Source organism: Mustela erminea, chromosome 12 (genome assembly GCF_009829155.1).
Source record: "Mustela erminea isolate mMusErm1 chromosome 12, mMusErm1.Pri, whole genome shotgun sequence".
In the NCBI taxonomy this organism is placed as follows: domain Eukaryota; kingdom Metazoa; phylum Chordata; class Mammalia; order Carnivora; family Mustelidae; genus Mustela; species Mustela erminea.
This window is the reverse complement of record NC_045625.1, coordinates 89,704,347-89,721,390: the sequence shown is the minus strand read 5'-3', so window position 1 is coordinate 89,721,390 and position 17,044 is coordinate 89,704,347. Positions and strand designations below refer to the sequence as shown.

Below are 17,044 nucleotides of genomic sequence, written 5' to 3'. Positions count from 1 at the left end.
AGTCTTTAAGCTACCCACACAGACAGGTGAGATCTACTCTATCCAGCAGAAGTCGGCAGGCAGAGGGCCTCACAGAGGGCAGACGTGGGGCTCTCCACCATCGCCTCCTTCTGCCATCCCAAATCACAGTTCCCTGTTCTTTCAGAACACTTGGTTTCAGCTGGCATTAAAAAGCAAAGTGAATGAACTTTTATTAATCCACTAAAACACTAATTTGCAAATGATTAACAATACCTTAATCCTCCCTCAAAGCACACCCAGCATTAAATAGCTGCCCCCTAGAAATAACGCCTGAAAACAAAAGATGGAGGAAGCAAGCCCCATGAGCACTGACTTCAAGCCTAGAGGCAAGGTGGGTTGACCCGGGCCGCTGTCCTGCTCATCCTTCCCACCTCAGTGCCAGCAAAGGGGACAGAACCAGAACACCTAAGTCCCCATTCTGGCTTGACGCCCACCTGCCCAGCCAGGACTGTACAATTCATGGGTCTTTAAGTTTCCTTCAGCTTCCAAATTTCCAGTATTCTCTCCCACCTTTACCAGAGGAAAGGCAACATGGCCTTAAAACCATAAGGTAACAGAGACACAACCCTCCCCCGGCAGGCAGATAATGGAAGTGGGTTGGGGTAATGCCACAAAACTCTGAGGCCAGAGTTCGGAGCTGGGGGTCTAGGTGGTAGACACACATGACTCGACACACTGTCCAAACTCACACAACTGCATGTCTCACATGGAGAATGAACTTTAATGTATGCAAATTAAAAACAAATCAGCCAGGACACCAGGGGGGCCAGAAATGAATGCAGACTGGCTAAGGTAGAGAACTGTACTAGAAAAGTCTGAAATGACCTCTGAGTAGGGTGCGGTCTGCTGCCCTAGGTAACTCTGGAGAACAACGTTTTGACAGCTCGGACTCCTGAGGACAGGCACCACACAGATGCTGACCTCTCCTGGTAATGTGTATCCTGAGGGCGGAGGGGTGCAGGCGACAGCACCAAGACCACTTCATGAATGGTGGACAAGCCAGGTGTCTCACTGTCAGAGAACAGGGTTACACATGGGCAAAAGGACGAGGCTGGCACGACCTTTTGGTGCCAGCTTAGCCATGGAGACATCCTATGAACTGATGTGTAGGTGACAACACGGGCAAAGAAATCATCAGAGGTGACATGTGCACACACACACCTCCCCGCTGTCAACAGACAGCTGAAAAGCAGCGACACCTCAGAAGCAAGAACACCTGCACCCCACTGTGGTCTCTAAATTCCATTCTCCACCAACGGAACCAGGGCCCTTGAGAAAAATGGGTGATACCAAGGGAGGGAAATCTAAGACAGCCCTTGAGCATGTCTCTGTAGTGCCAGAAAGGAAGGAGCTGCCCACAAAATGAAGGAGGGGTGTGTCAGGACACAGGAACCCCTCGAGAGACTCCCAGTGGACAAAGCTTGAACAATTTATGCAACAAAATAAAGAACATCGTATCAGGGGATCACCCAAAGTATGAAAAAATACCTGAGCCCATATTAGTCTAAACAAATGATTACATAAACACAGTCTGCCCTACACAAGAGTTCCAACAATAATGTGAAATCCCTCCCAGGAGCTGAACCTCACCACCACAGTCCCCCACAGGGCGCGAGCCTAAAGGACCACTTTCAAAGCAGGAAACCAGCAACTGGATGAAGTCGTGCCCCAGAGCAGACACCAGGAGACTCCAACACCGTACGCTATGGCCAAGGGCACTGCACCCAAAACACAAGAAACCATCAGGCAGCCCAAACTGGAGGCCAGTCTACAAAATACCTGCTCAGTAATCCAAAGTGCCAAGGTCACCAAAGAAGCAGAGGCTGAGGAGCTGTCCTGGACCAGAAGGGCCTGAGGAGATGAGCTACCTGAAGCCACGCAGCCCGGAGATCGGGCCCGGAGCCGAGAAGAACGCCAGCGGCAGGAGGGATGAGACCTGAAGAACACAGTGAGGCTCACGACACTGCACCGGTGCGAGCTTCGTCGTTTTGATAAGTGTGCTCGCTCACAAGCTGTCACCATGCACAGAAGCAGAGTGAAGGACATTCGGGAACCCTCTGTACCATCTTGGCAACTTTTCTATAAACCTAAAATTATTCCACAGTAAGAAGTTTATTTTAAAAAGAAAAAAGTCAACAGTCTACAAGACACCAGCTGGAAGACTATTTTAAGCTACTTCACCAGGTGAACACAGCATTAATGGGCATGAACAGCACAGTCTAAGATCCTGTCATATGAAAACACATCTCTCCGCAGATCGTGGGGCTTCGGGAAATAGGAGAGCCCACCGCAGGTGAGACAGGTCCCTACAGACCTGTGAATAAGTGAACCAGTTCCGCTTGCCAGAGGGCCCAGGGACAAAGCCTCAAGACGAGCACTACAGAGCCCGCTCAAAGAGCAGGTGCTGGGACTGGGTCGGCACAAAGTTCTGCTAGGGGACAGGAGAAGGGTCTAGGCTGCCTCAAAACTGGACTTGAAAAGCAGTTATTTAATTAAATATAAAAACTAAACGTCAGAGTTAAGCGCCAGGGAAAGAGGGGCTGACAGGCGCCGACCATCCTTCTGTTCTGAGCATCTTCTCTCCGGGGACGGTAAGCTGCTCCAGGGCTCGTCTCCCACCTAACCTGCCCGAGGACAGCACCCTGCTTCTCCGATTCCCTGGCCTCCAGCTCCAGGTGCAAACTAGGCACAACACAACAAAATCAGTACCCCTGGTTCTTAATTCTAATTTTAGAAGTGAGGAAAAACTATGACATATGATACTGGGATGATTATTTCAAGCTAAAAACGTGAAGCCCTCAGACCTACCTTCCTACCAGCTGCAGTAGAGGGGTAAAGCCTCCCCCCCACAGACAGCCAAACCTAGAATTCTGCATGGCCTCAGTAAGGAGAACCACAGGCTGGATCCCAGAGACCACAGCCACCATAGAGGCGCTGGGCCTTCGCAGTCTCCCCACGGCTACCATTGCTCAGCAGATGCAAGGGTGTGCCCGAGCACACCCCCCACACACAGCCCGAGGGCCACCTCTGGCTCCTGGCTGCAGGACCCATGACCACACCACACAGCTGGAAACACCTCGCCTGCCTCCATACCCACCTGGTCCCAGAAACACAGGCCACCAAGCATGGAAAGGCCTTGGCAGCGGGGACACCGCAGGGAGCCTCGGTGACTGTCTGCTACTGCGTGCCGCTCCGGACCCCTGCTGAATCTTCTCAGCTCACACATGCGTGAGTGTCACTGAAAATTTCAGGCAGTTATTTTCACGAGGAATAGTGACTAAAAATTCCCCAAGCTTACTGTGCAAGTATGGCCACCTATTAGTGCTATCAACTGTTATGGGGACAGTCCTGTCGGATGACAAGGCCATACTGTTACCCCAATCTCTAGGGGCAAGGCACTAGCATAGGAAGGTTTCTGTCTCTGGTGCCAGGTGGGTGAACCCCACTGCCCACTTTATCTCTTTCTGCACTTCCACTTCTTCACCTGCAAAAATAACGCCATCCCTACCTCACAGGGCAGCTGCGACGCTTAGTGAGCTGCTGCACATCAACAGTTTAGTCCATCAGTAATAAATGCTGATGAAAGTCGGCCACCATTTGTCTTTAAGCTGCATGAGAAAGGATCTGCTTCTTCATACTTTTCAAACATATGGGACCTGAAACACTATGAGTTGTCATAAATAGATCTTCCAACATCAAGAAAAAAATACTGTGTGAGGTTTTTCTTTAGAACGGTTTTACACCAGCTCAGGGAATGATATGACACGCCTGCCAGCCAGCCATGAGATTTAAAAGATGTTAGTTAACCTGAACAAAAGAGGACAGGAGTTGACCTAAACTCCTTTTTTTTTTTTTAAAGGGACACCTTGATCTTGAACTCTAGTTGCCAGGTCCTGGGTGGGTGAGATTAGGCAGGCTACTCACTCCTGCTCTAGTCCAACAGAGGAATGTGGACATAAAAGTCAACTTCCAATCTGGTGGAAGATTTTTCTTGTTGTTGTTGACTTGAAAAGGGCAATTTAAAGTTAGGACATATTTTAGCTATGTCTCTAAAAACTAAGCCTCTCCCCCTCAGGAAATCTGGAATCAGAGCTAAATAGCTTCTTACCTTACACATCTCTTGCCTAGTCTTTAAAAATTGGTTACTGTGCTCTTAAAAGCAAGGAAAAATAACTTATTTTAAATTAAGGGGGTAGGGGCGCCTGGGTGGCTCAGTGGGTTAAGCCGCTGCCTTCGGCTCAGGTCATGATCTCAGGGTCCTGGGATCGAGTCCCGCATCGGGCTCTCTGCTCAGCAGGGAGCCTGCTTCCCTCTCTCTCTCTCTTTCTGCCTGCCTCTCCATCTACTTGTGATTTCTCTCTGTCAAATAAATAAATAAAATCTTAAAAAAAAAAAAAAAAAAAAAAAAAAAAAATAAATTAAGGGGGTGGAGGAGCACCTGGGTGGCTCAGTGGGTTAAAGCCTCTGCCTTGGGCTCACTCAGGTCATGAACTCAGGGTCCTGGGATCGAGCTCCGAATCAGGCTTTCTGCTCAGCAGGGAGCCTGCTTCCCCCTCTCTCTGCCTGCCTCTCTACTTGTGATCTCTCTCTGTCAAATAAATAAATAAAATCTTAAAAATTAATAATAATAAAGGAGTGGATGGGGCACCTGGGTGGTTCACTCATCAGATGTCTGCCTTTGGCTCAGGTCATGATCCTGGGGTCCCAGGACTGAGCCCCACATCAGGCTCCCTGCTGGGCAGAGAGCCTGGTTCTCCTTCTCCCACTCCCCCCTGCTTGTGTTCCCTCTTTGTCAAATAAATAAAAATATTTAAAAATAACTAATTAATTAATTAAGGGAGATACTTGACCTCATTAATCATAAAGGAAATGCAAATCAAAACTACAATGAGAGAACATTCAATACCTGTAAGGATGGCTACTATGAAAAAACAAAAAACAATAAACATCAATAAGCAGGTGTTGGCAAGGATGTGAAAAAATTGGAGCCTCGGGCGCCTGGGTGGCTCAGTGGGTTGAGCCTCTTCCTTCAGCTCTGGTCGTGATCCCAGGGTCCTGGGATCAAGCCCCGCATCAGGCTCTCTGCTCAGCGGAGAGCCTGCTTCTCCCTCTCTTCTGCCTACTTGTGCCTACTTGTGATTTCTCGTCTCTATCAAATAAATGAATAAAAAAATCTTAAAAAAAAAAAGAAAAGAAAAGAAATGAGAGCATCATACATTGGTGGCAGGAATGTAAAAGGGTGTAGCTGCTATGGCAAACAGTATGACCATTCCTCAAAAAATTACCCAGAGAACTACCCTGTGATCTAGCAATTCTACTTCCAGATATATACCAAAAGACCTGAAAGAAGAAACTCAAATAGAGGGCGCCTGGGTGGCTCAGTGGGTTAAGCAGCTGCCTTCGGCTCAGGTCATGATCTCAGGGTCCTGGGATCAAGCCCCGCATCAGGCTCTCTGCTCAGCGGGGAGCCTGCTTCCCCCTCTCTCTCTCTGCCTGCCTCTCTGCCTACTTGTGATCTCTCTCTCTCTCTCTCAAATAAATAAATAAATAAATCTTTTTAAAAAAAAAAGAAACTCAAATAGATATTTGTACACCCATTTTCAAAGTTATAACACAACAGCCAAAAAGTGGAAGCAACCATCGACAGATGAATGGATAAAGAAAATATGTGTAGGGGCGCCTGGGTGGCTTAGTGGGTTAAAGCCTCTGCCTTCAGCTCGGGTCATGATCTCAGGGTCCTGGGATCGAACCCCACATTGGGCTCTCTGCTCAACAGGGAGCCTGCTTCTTCCTCTCTCTCTCTCTCTCTCTCTCTCTATCTGCCTGCCTCTGAGCCTATTTGTGATCTTTATCAAATAAATAAATAAAATCTTAAAAAAAAAGAAAATATGTATAGACACAGGAGAATATTACTCAGCCTTGAAAAAGAATACAATCCTGTTATACAACATGAATGAACCTTGAGGACACTATACTAAGTGAAATAAGGTGGTCACAAAAGGACAAATATTGTACGATTCCACTTACATGAAGTCCCTACAGCAGTGAAATCCTGAGACTGAGTAGGTAGTGGGCACCAGTGGCTGGGGTGGGGCACAGGTTAGAGTTTAGCAGAGACAGTTTCAGTTTGGGAAGGTGAGAAAGTTCTGGAAACAGATGGTGGGGACGGCTGCACAACAGTGTGAATGTACTTAATGCCACTGCACTGTGCACTTAATAATGATTAAAATAGTAAAATTTGTGTTATAGTTTACCACAATTTAAAAAATAAAATTAAGACTATATAATAATAAAAAGAAGGTTGTGCCCCAGCTCCCTGTCTTAGGAAGCCTAAGTACTTGGCTCCAAGAGGTAACTTCCTACTTGTTTTACTTTGTCCCTCAGATGATGACATTAGTGTGCATCATTAGCACAGACTGTGGCTGCCAGGCTCTATAACAGGCTGAGAGTTTTTTTTCTTTGCAATCTCTTTAATAGATTGCCTTAATGCCATTGGTTATTCAATAATAAAACAATTTTCTTTCTCCACTCAAAAAACAAATGAGAGGGGCGTCTGGGTGGTGCAGTTTGGGTGTCCATGAGCTCAGGCCATGACCTCAGGGCTGTGGGATGGAGCCCTGAGATGGGCTCCACACTCAGCAGGGAGTCTGCTTGAGATTCTCTCCTCTCTTGGCACCTCCCCACATACACGTGCGTGCGCGCTCTCTCTCTCTCTCCCTAAAATAAATAATATTTGAAAATAATAAATGAGTGGATAACATAACAAAATGCAAATTAAACTTTATTAACTTGAAAAATTAAAGAAATGACAAAAGAAGATAAGGAAAAACCAGCATTATCTGTCCTCAATGTCTATTTAGCCTACTATATAACTCTCCTCATACTTCACTAATTCTAAGCAATGCTGCCCTTGTTAGAAATCTAATTATAAAACACAATACATCAAAATTTAAGTTTCAGAATTTATGAAGCTGAATCTCAGATTAATCTAATTTATTTCAAGATGGAAACACCTGCCAAGTCTTCAGGGAACAAGCCCTCTGTCCTCACTAGACTGAGTTCCTTGGAGGATTCCACGCTTTCCTGTTACATTCACTCCTCCATGCCTGGCCAGTAACCCATACTCAATTTTTGCTAAAGGGAGGATGGGTCATCGCTGGGAACCAGTCAGAAAAGACAGCATCAGGAATTTAAGGTGATAAAATAAATCTTACATAATGGCCACTGATCCAGGTATTGAAAGAAAAATAATTAAATGTGTCTGTCTATATAAATAGAACAAAGCAAATATCTGACTAAAAAATTCAGCACCTATACGACACACATGCAGAAGGAGTAAACTGAGTCCCTGGCCTCCAGCAGCTTCCAGTTAGCTGGGGGTACACACCCCGGCAGCTAGAACAAAGTGGAACGCAGGAAGCACTGAGGAACAGGCGCACGGTGTGGATCCCTGGTCCACCTGCGGGATCGTCAGAAGAGGCTCCATATGGGCCGCCTGGGTGGCTCAGCCAGTGGAGCGTGTGTCTTCGGCTCAGGTCATGATCTCAGGGTCCTGGGATCAAGCCCCACATTGGGCTCCCTGCTCAGTGGGGAGTCTGCTTCTCCTTCTTCCTCTGCCCCCACCCCCGCTCGTTTGCTCTCTCTCAAATAAATCAATAAAATTTTTTTTAAAAAAAAGAGAGCTCCATGGAGGAAGCCGGCGCCTGAGATGGACTTTAAAGTGTGAGCAAAACTCTGACCAGCAGAAGTGGTAGTTCAACAAGGAGGAGCAACAGAGTGGGGGAGTGGGGAGTGGAAGGGCTGAAGCGCTGACCAGGTACAGCAGAACGGTGCGCCACGCTGCAGGGCAGAAGGAGCGTACAGCAGGGGGGTCTGAGCCCCCCACAGAGCATGGATTCATGGTTTTTTTTTGGGGGGGGGATTCATGGTTTTGTTCGAGCTGCTGGCAGGAATGACTAACCGAGGAGCCCGCAGGCTGCACCGACAAGGTGTGCAGTGAGGTAGCAGGTGTGCGGCGCGGGCAGATCAAGAAACAATTCTGGCGGTGGCCCACACTCAGGCACTGGTGAACAAAATGGTACCTTTGGTTAAGTCTAGCAGTGTACTTTTCGCTCTAGTTTATTATTCTATATCATTTTTTCTAAATGCTGGTAAATACCCAATAATTTGGTTTCACAACCACCAACGGGTTTGCACAATCACTTGTTAGGCCTATTGGCTCCACTTTGGTAAGTTTACATGGTAGGGGTACTAGAGTAAGGAAGGGCACATGGGAGACTGCGCTTGCAGAAGGACCTTGCAGAGGGACCGGCAGACTGGGTGATGGATTTCGGGGGGGGGGGGGGACGCGGGGGGCAACATGACGACGCTATGGGGCCAGAAAGTGTAACCCTGAAGTAGATGACAAGGCTCAAACCAGTGAGGGCTACAGGCAAAATTAGAGCAGCCCAAGTGCACAGAGGATGGAACGGAAAAAGAGAATGAAAACCAGCTCAGAAGGATCTGGGCTATAGAGGGGAGACATTTGAAAGTCTTAACAGTGAAGTTTCCCGCTAATTACAGGGTCCCGCTCTGGGGTGGGGAACCACAAACACAATGGCCACTTGGTGTGAGGGACAGGAGGCGGCAGGGCAGTGCTGAGTGGTCAGTGCCTTTAGCAAGGCAGTGCTGTGTGCTAAATAAGGGGTCAGCAGACGTGGTGTCAAGAACGGAACACCAGCAGCCCGTCAAGCTTCTGTAGGCAGGCTGTGGGACTGGTCAGAAGCTGTGCGCACACGTGGACAGCAGTAACTTCAAAGAGGTGATCCTGGGGGGCGCCTGGGTGGCTCAGTGGGTTAAAGCCTCTGCCTTCGGCTCAGGACATGGGTCCTGAGGGTCTTGGGATCGAGCCCTGCATCGGGATCTCTGCTCAGCAGGGAGCCTGCTTCCTCCTCTCTCTCTGCCTGCTTCTCTGCCTACTTGTGATCTCTGTCAAATAAATAAATAAAATATTAAAAAAAAAAAAAAGAGGTGGTCCTGGGATTATAAGAAGGAAGGGTGCTTTTTGGAGAACAGTGGCCATGATGGGAAGTCTTATTTCAGTAGCTCCAGGAAATGGAAGCACTCTGATCATGGAAAAGGGTTCAACAAGGCAGATGAAGGAGAAGGGCTGGCTTTGATCAGTCTAACTTCAAGAAAAGGGAAGAGATTTAGATAAAGTGATAAGTGTTACAGAAATCGTGTGGAAATCACAAATTGGAGGCTCTAGAGCAGAATCCAACCCACAACTTATTTTGTTTGGCTTAAATAGTATCTTTTCACTGGGATAATTTCAAATAAAAATCTGGATTTCTGGCTTTCTTGAAAATCGTGAAGACTGGTAATGATGGCTCTGTAGTCCTGTAAGGTTTTTAAAACATGCACACTCTTGGATCTACCAAGTCTGTGTGCGCACCATTAGCAGGGGGGTGGATAAACTATGGAGCACTATGCAGGCATTAAAAATAATTAGAATTATGTAAACAGAAAAAGATTTTTTACATCCTTACTTAAAAAAGCAAATTGCTGAATAATGCATTGTGTGATCACATTAATGTTAAAAATTAAAACCATATTGTGCTAGTATATAATATATTCTGTAATGTATCCTACAAAACATACGTAGGCAGTTGCTATAGAAAACAGCATGGCAATTCCTCGAGAAATTAACCACGGAATTACAATATGATTCACCAATTCCACTTCCAAACATCTCCAAAAGAACTATAACTTGGGCTCAAACAGAGCACACCCAAGTTCATAGCAGCATGATTCATTATTCACAACAGAGAGAAGGGGAAGCAACCCAAGCATCTATGGACAGATGGAGGGATAAACCAAATGTGGTCCATGGAATATTATGCAGCCTTAAAAAGGAGGGAAACTGACACAATGTCACAACATGGATGAACCTTGAAGACATCAGGCAGAGAGAGCCAGTCAAAAACTGGTACACTGCAAGAAAATAAATGTTTTTAAATAAGTAGTTTAAATGGATGGCTGGTTTTGGTTTTAATGTGGTCAATTTTGAACCTAAGTATTCCCTGGTCAATTCAAGGGCTTAAAGGACAAGGTGTAACTACTAGTTTTCAGCCTCTCCTGGACAGAAACCGTGCCACTCCCACTATAGCTGGAAAACACAGCAGAGGCAGTGTGCTACCCGGATCTGACCTGAGAGTGAAGTGCAGGTAGGCACACCCCTGAGGCATTCTTACACAAAGCAACTGAACTTTGCCTTCAGCTTGCCACTTCCCTCTTGAGAAGGTTACTGGTTACTTGTCCCCAGATGTCGCCCACTCAGCAATCCTGTCTTATCCCATACAAAATGGGTAACAAAACCCCATGCCAGCCAAATGAGACAAAGCTGTGAAAGGACCCAGCGAGGGCAGACACCCCGTCAGTCAGTCCCTGCCCCATCGGGTACACATCATCATCCCAAAATCTAAAGCCACAGCCAAATCTCACAGACTTCCAGTGACATAAAGCAGGATAGCGGCTTTACTATGTCAGACCTAAGCAAATATGCCAGAGCACCAACTCAGTGTAAGATCTGAAGGTCTTGGGGCACCTGGGTGGCTCAGTTGGTTAAGCAGCTGCCTTCGGCTCAGGTCATGATCCCGAAGTCCCAGGATCAAGTCCCACATTGGGCTCCCAGCTCCATGGGGAGTCTGCTTGTCCCTCTGACCAACCCTCTCGTGCTCTCTCACTCTCCCTCTCAAATAAAAATAAATAAAATCTTAAAAAAAAAAAAAAAAGATCTGAAGGTCTTCATTACAAACCCACACACCGACTCAACTCTTGTGGCAGGAACACTTAGGAAAACTCCAGGGATTTAATGCCATGAAGATTTTTAAATAAATATCAGTCCCTCCCTGAAGTTTCAAAGGTTGTGATGACTCAAAGCACACAGGAGGAAACACTCCCAGTAACTGGCAGAGGCCAAGCTCAGGCCAGGCAGTTCAGTGACCTGAACAAAATTAGCCAATTCATGGGCCAACTTCTAATGGTTAAAGAAATATAATTATTACTGTAACAAAAAAATTACAATTATCACTCTACCAAAGACACATTCTTCTAAGTCAAAAAAGATTTCTCCAACCCAAGCTCACAGGAAAGTAAGACTCTCTGCCAGTTTACAGAAGCCTAGAGAAGGTCAACAAGATGGCAGATTTTTATAAGACACATGCCTCATGGACCCAACATAACATATAGTGACATTTCATGTCCATTTTGTCAATTCCCTTGTCGATTTTATACAATACTGTAGGAAAAAAACCTACTGATTATCATACAGTAAAATTAACTTTTATTTACTTCTGATGTGCAGTTCTAAGGTTCTAAAATTGCATTCCCACCATGGCCATCAGAGTACATGACAGTTCCATCACCCCAAAAAGCTCCATCCCCAGGCCCTCCCCAGTCCCCTGTCCTCTGGCAACTACTGAACTGGTCACGAGAATGTCACAGAAAGAGAATCACACCTTTGAGCCTGGCTTCTTTCACTCAACACGAAACCTTAGAGATTCATCCCCTAGTTGCCTGGACCAGTACTTCCTCCCTGACACTAAGGGGTAGGTAGGAGGACAAGGTAGAGACAAACCCATTTGTTTAGTCACCTCCTAAAGGATATTTCAGCTGTTTCCAGTTCTAGCTGTTATGAACACAACTGCTGTGCACACTCAAGTACAGTCTTTGTGTGAACAAAAGTTTCATTAGGTAATTACCCAGGAGCAGCACTGCCAGAGCACATGGTAAATGCATACTTAATGCGGTGGGCCAGCCTGCATTCCCACCAGCCACGTGGCCCACTTCCGGCTGCTCAGCATTCTTGCCAGCACTTAGCATTGCTGGTAGTGCTTGTTTTAGCCATTCTAACAGGTATACAGAGATGTATTATCACGGTTTTCATTTACTTTACCATTTTAATGAACATCTTTTTAAAATGGTACACACCGCCTCATTCCCTTAGGGAACGCGGACCATAAATCTCTGACTCAAAATCATCCTTGTAGAATAAACACTGTGCCACCCTCAGGGGCTACTCAAATACACAGGAGTGTCTTCCTGATTCTTCCTGATAGGCCCCGGAATTATGTCTGGTTTTTACAGTTTGTTTGTTTGTTTGTTTGTTTTATCTTCTCCCTTACAAAGTGTCCCTTCTTGCTATTAATGGCGCTCCTGCCCCTGGCCGACTTTCCCCTGCACCCTTTTCTCATGCTGAGTTTAGAAATGCATTACCGAGCTTCTCAGAACCAAATCTGAGAAGGAGAGGATTTGATTCTCCAGTGAGGAAAAAGAAAGCTTTTTTTTCTTTTCAGGTCACTGTACCAAAACTTCCTGACCTCTCGTTTGGCTCCTGAGAAACTTCCAGTAGCTAAATTTCTTAGATGTTTTCCAAAAAGGTGAGGATGCCAGGTTAAGTGGGCACCAGGTAACTGAGCCATTACTGTATTAATCTGTGCAACTAGCACGATGCTATGCCTCTACACCAGGGGTTAAAGCCTACCTAAAGCAAAATAGCCCTATGAAAAATCATCTTGTGTCTGGAAACCTAAGTGGCAGAGATCATCTTAAATCCACACTCACACGTTGGTCCAAATCCTGAGCACCTAGTACGTAAGCCACACATTCAGAGAGGCGCAGAGATAAACATAAAGACACTTCTTTATAGTCAGAAGAGAATTCAGCAGTTCTTTCAAAAGATACAAAGACTGTGTACACACTGAGTCTAATCCTTCATAATATTTAGTGTTCCTCTGAAAGTCATCTGACCAGAAAGCTCATCCTGTCTTGTCACTGCTAGTCTCCACCCCTGAATACCTTTTCAAAATATTCAGGAGGTGGAGAGGCGCTGGGAACCAACACTGCCTTACTTCCCAGAGAGCCCGGGCTCCAGGGCAGAAAATGCCAGCAGCTCCAGGCTCTCACACAAACTCCCAGGGGACGCTTGCTGTGCCTGTGCCAGGCCCACAGACCAATCCCCGCTCTCCCAGCCAACACGGCCGGCAGACTTAGAAGGCCTGTCACCAATTACAACAGGACTGGGGTGGGACTTCCGCTATCACATTAGGCTTACCCACCACCATCTCAGCTCAGGCAGGCAGGAAGAGTGAATTTCACAAACTTTGGGCTCAAGCACTTCCAAGCAGAAATAAAGGAAGGGCAAACAGGCTGGGAGTCACCGTGGCAAGAGCCAGAAAACCAAAACAGCCCCCTAAATTTTTAACAAGAAACAGTGAAAAAAGAAGCAATCAAAACTTAAGTCGAGGATCATTGATTTGCATGTTATCTCTGCAGTGGCTGCCGGGTCCTGAAGCTGTCCTTGGCCCCGGCTCAGCGAGGAGCCCTCTGCCAAGGGGACAGCCGACAGGCCGGCAGCAAAAGCTCTGATTACCTGGGTGCACAGCCTGAAGCGGCGGAGTCCTCCCTGTGCAGAGACATCAATCGCGAAAACTCAGATTCACTTTCCCCTTTGCCCTGACTCTGAGCTACACCTTTCACAGCAGACACGAAACCCAGCCCTGAAGTCACAGAACTAACAAAATTCCCTCGTGTCCAATCTTGCAATTCTGGAAATGCTAACTCACACAAAAATCGGACAATTTCTCTAAACACTGCCATCTTAGAGGGAACCTGGACACAGCCCTGTGTTCTCAAAAGGCGGGCCACCTCGGCCGGCCTTGGGCAGCTGGTCCCCCGGCTGGGACGTGGTGACAGCAGCGCACAGTTGCCGTCACCCCCGCTCGGGACCCCTTCCCGTCGCTGTGCAGCCCACTCGCTTGCACGGAAAACCTGTTGCTGTGCGAGCACTGCCACAGGGGCAGGGAGTATCCGGTGCAAGTTCAGGCCGGCGACCTGCCCGCCTCGGGGGGGGGGAGGGCACCCGCGCGATCCCGGGGCGGGGGCGCCGCGCCCTGCACGCCCCGGGCCAGCCCGGTGCGCGCCCGGGGCTCCAGGCCTGCGGGGGCTCCAGGCCGCGCGTCCATCTTGTGGCCCCCGCCCCGGCGCCCCCCGGCCCCCGCGCCCTCTGACCCCCGGCTCCCGGATCCGACGGGCCCGCGCCCAGCCCGCGCCCACCCTTACCCCCCACCCCGGCCCCCGCCGGCCGCACCTTGACGTGGAAGCGGATGAGCGCCAGGCGGATGCAGTGCGCCATGCAGACGGGCGGCAGGAACCAGACCTTGGGCGGCGGGGTGCCCTTGTTCTGGACATGGCTGACGATCTGCTGCGCCGTCTGGCGCTCGTTGCCCTGCCGCTTGACCCACTCGTGCAGCCGCGCCTTCTCGAGCGCGCCGTTGAAGAAGACGAAGAGCTCGATGTTGCCGCCGAAGCAGGCCTTGGCCAGCGCGGCCAGGTAGCCGAGCATGTGGTTCCACTGGCCGCCGCTCACCCAGTCGGTGTAGAAGCCGCCGTAGAGGCGGTGCAGGCAGTTGTCGGCGTCCACCAGCAGGCGCAGCGGCGTGTGCGGGGGCCGCTGCCGCCCGCCGCCCACCAGGCTGCCCCGGGCCAGCTTCTGCAGCTCCACCGGCACCACGGCGCTCGGGCAGTGCTTCTCGATGTAGTCCTGGAAGCCCTGCACGCCCATGGCGGCGGCGGCGGCGGGCGCGGGGCGGCGGGGCGGCGGGGCCGGGGGCGGCGGGGCCGGGGGCGGCGGGGCCGTGGCGCGGCCGGGGCGGCGGCGGGCTCTAGGGGGGGCCGGGGCGGGCCGCGGGCGCGCTCATGGCCGCTGCGGCCGCCATGTGCTGCCGCCTCCCAGGGCCATGGCGGGAGGGACCTGCGCCGTGCGCCGCTCGAGGCCCGGGCCAGGCTGAGGCGGCCTCGCGCGGGCGGCGGCGGCGGCGGGGCGGGGCGGCGCAGGCTGACGCACGCGGGCCGGCGGAGGGCGGAAGAGGCGGCGCCGCGGCCTGCCGGGCCCGCACCCAGCCGGGATCCTGGCCCCGGCCGGGCAGCCCACCCGCCGGTAGCGGCAGCGAGGCCGGCCCGAGGGAGGGGGCGCCGGGTGGTGAGGGTGGGGGGCTCGCGGTGCTGCCTGCGGATCCCGGCCCCGCGGGGAGACCCCGTCCCCGGGACGCGCTCAGACTGAGGAGATCCGTCCTCGTCCCGGTCCGCGGGTCCGGTCACCTGGGGAGACCCCGTCCCGTCCTCGGGTCCCGTCACCCCGAGGAGACCCCGCCCCATCCGCGGGTCCTATCACCCCGAAGAGACCCCGTCCGGTCCGCGGGTCCCGTCACCGCCGGGAGACCTCGTCCTCTTCCGCGGGTGGCGTCACCGCGGGGAAGACCCCGTTCTCGTCCGCTGGAGTCTGTCAGGCTGAGGAGATCCGTCCTCATCCTCCAGCCGTGGTTCCCGTCACCCCGAGGAGGCACCGTCCCCGTCCGCGGGTCCCGTCACCACAGGGAGACTCTGTCCCCGGGAGCCGGTCAGGCTGAGGAGATCCGTCCTCGTGCCCGGGTCCCGTCATCCCTGGGAGACCCCGTCCCGTCCTCGGGTCCCGTCATCCCTAGGAGTCCCCGTCCCCGGTTCCCGGGTCCCGTCACCCCGAGGCGACCCCGACCCGTCCACGGGTCTCATCACCCCGAGAAGACCTGTCCCGCATCCGCGGGTCCCGTCACCCCGGAGAGACCCCGCCCCCGGGAGTCTGTCAAGCTGAGGAGATCGGTCCTCATCCCCCGTCCGTGGTTCGCGTCACCCCGAGGAGCCCACGTCCCTGGGGTCCCACTATCCGGAAAAGGCGGCGCGTCCCGACCCCGGAGCCGGTCAGCCCGCAGAGGGAAAGGGGGCAGGCGGGTCGGGACCTCGGAAGTGGGGGTGCGTCTGGGAGGGAGGGGCGGCAGATGGCACTGGGCCCGGCGCTGCCGCGTGTCATCAGGGCTGGCTACCAGAGTGCTGGCACTGCTGTCAGCCCGGGACGCAGCCCCTCCAGACTCGGGGCGTCCCAGGACTGGGGTCCTAGGTGTGGGCCGCGGATGGGGGCCGCGCGGCCCGAGCCCAGGCCCCGGGCCCTCGGGAGAGCGGCGTGCGGCCCAAGGCTTCCCCACAGGCACCGCCACGCAGCCCACCCCACGCCGAGCCTGCTTCCACGCAGACCCGCCGGCCGCCCCGGCCATCCTGCCAGGGGGCCGCTGCGCTCGCTGGAGGGACCACGGGCCCCTCGCAGCGCCCATTCTAGTTAGCTCCAGCCGGGAGCCGCCCGGGCTGGCCTTCCTGGGGCAGGGCAGCCCCTCCTGAGGACAGCCAGTTCAGCCTTGCTGCTTTGGTGGCTTTGCCGCAATTGCTTTCAAAACGAGGTTAATCCTGTACGTATATTATGCCTCAATAAGACATTTTTTAAAAAACAGATTAACGTGTTGCCGAATGAAGCATTTAGAAACTCAGAACTCTTAAGAGTTTGAAAGTGGCATTTTTACTTACCTCCAGCCCTCCCATCTGTTCTTTTTCTGAAGAAACCTCTATGGAGGAGCGCGCCCAGACAGCAGGTGCAGAGCAGATGGAGCCCGCGCCCAAGCCGGCTCCAAGAAGCCCCCATACTCTCTGTCCCTGAAAAGGCAAGTTGAATTTTTTCATGTCTTTTCTTATAGCTTCACCTCAAATACAAGCCAGTGTGATACATATATAAGTAAAATGCTCTTGGTATTTTGATAAATATGTTTAATTTTTTTTTAAAAACAGACTGTAGCAAGTTAAGCCACTTACCCATGCACAAAATGAGTAAAGAAGCCAGGATTATGTGTTACTTAGAAATGCAATTAGCCATTTAAGGCCACATTAAATGCTGACACTCCAGAAATATCCACATTTCCTCTGTAACCCACTGCAGGCTCACAATATTAAGAAGAATCGTTTTAATCACTCATTTATAGCATTGCATTCCATATATTTACTTTCACCATGTACTGTTGACTAATGTACTAATATTATTAATGGCAGCCAAGATATTTGGCTGACCAATATTTTATGCATCCTCAGCTGAAATTCAGTTGAAGTTGAAATTTTTTAAAGTATCATT

At 50.6% G+C, this 17,044-nt stretch overlaps 1 protein-coding gene across 7 annotated transcripts in view; it reads right to left on the bottom strand.

The window, feature by feature from the left end:
* FAM120A (family with sequence similarity 120A) overlaps positions 1 to 14,679 on the bottom strand; it is a 97,751-nt gene extending 83,072 nt beyond the window's left edge. For 3 of the 7 annotated variants that reach the window (XM_032306417.1, XM_032306418.1, XM_032306420.1), the window contains exon 1: positions 14,150 to 14,677. In XM_032306417.1, the coding sequence (XP_032162308.1) occupies positions 14,150 to 14,623 (474 nt within the window). In that variant the 5' untranslated portion in view covers positions 14,624 to 14,677. Of the gene's footprint in view, positions 1 to 14,149 lie in introns of all 7 variants that reach the window. The other 4 variants (XM_032306422.1, XM_032306421.1, XM_032306416.1 and 1 more) reach the window with 4 other exon arrangements.
* Positions 14,680 to 17,044: the final 2,365 nt, after the last annotated feature.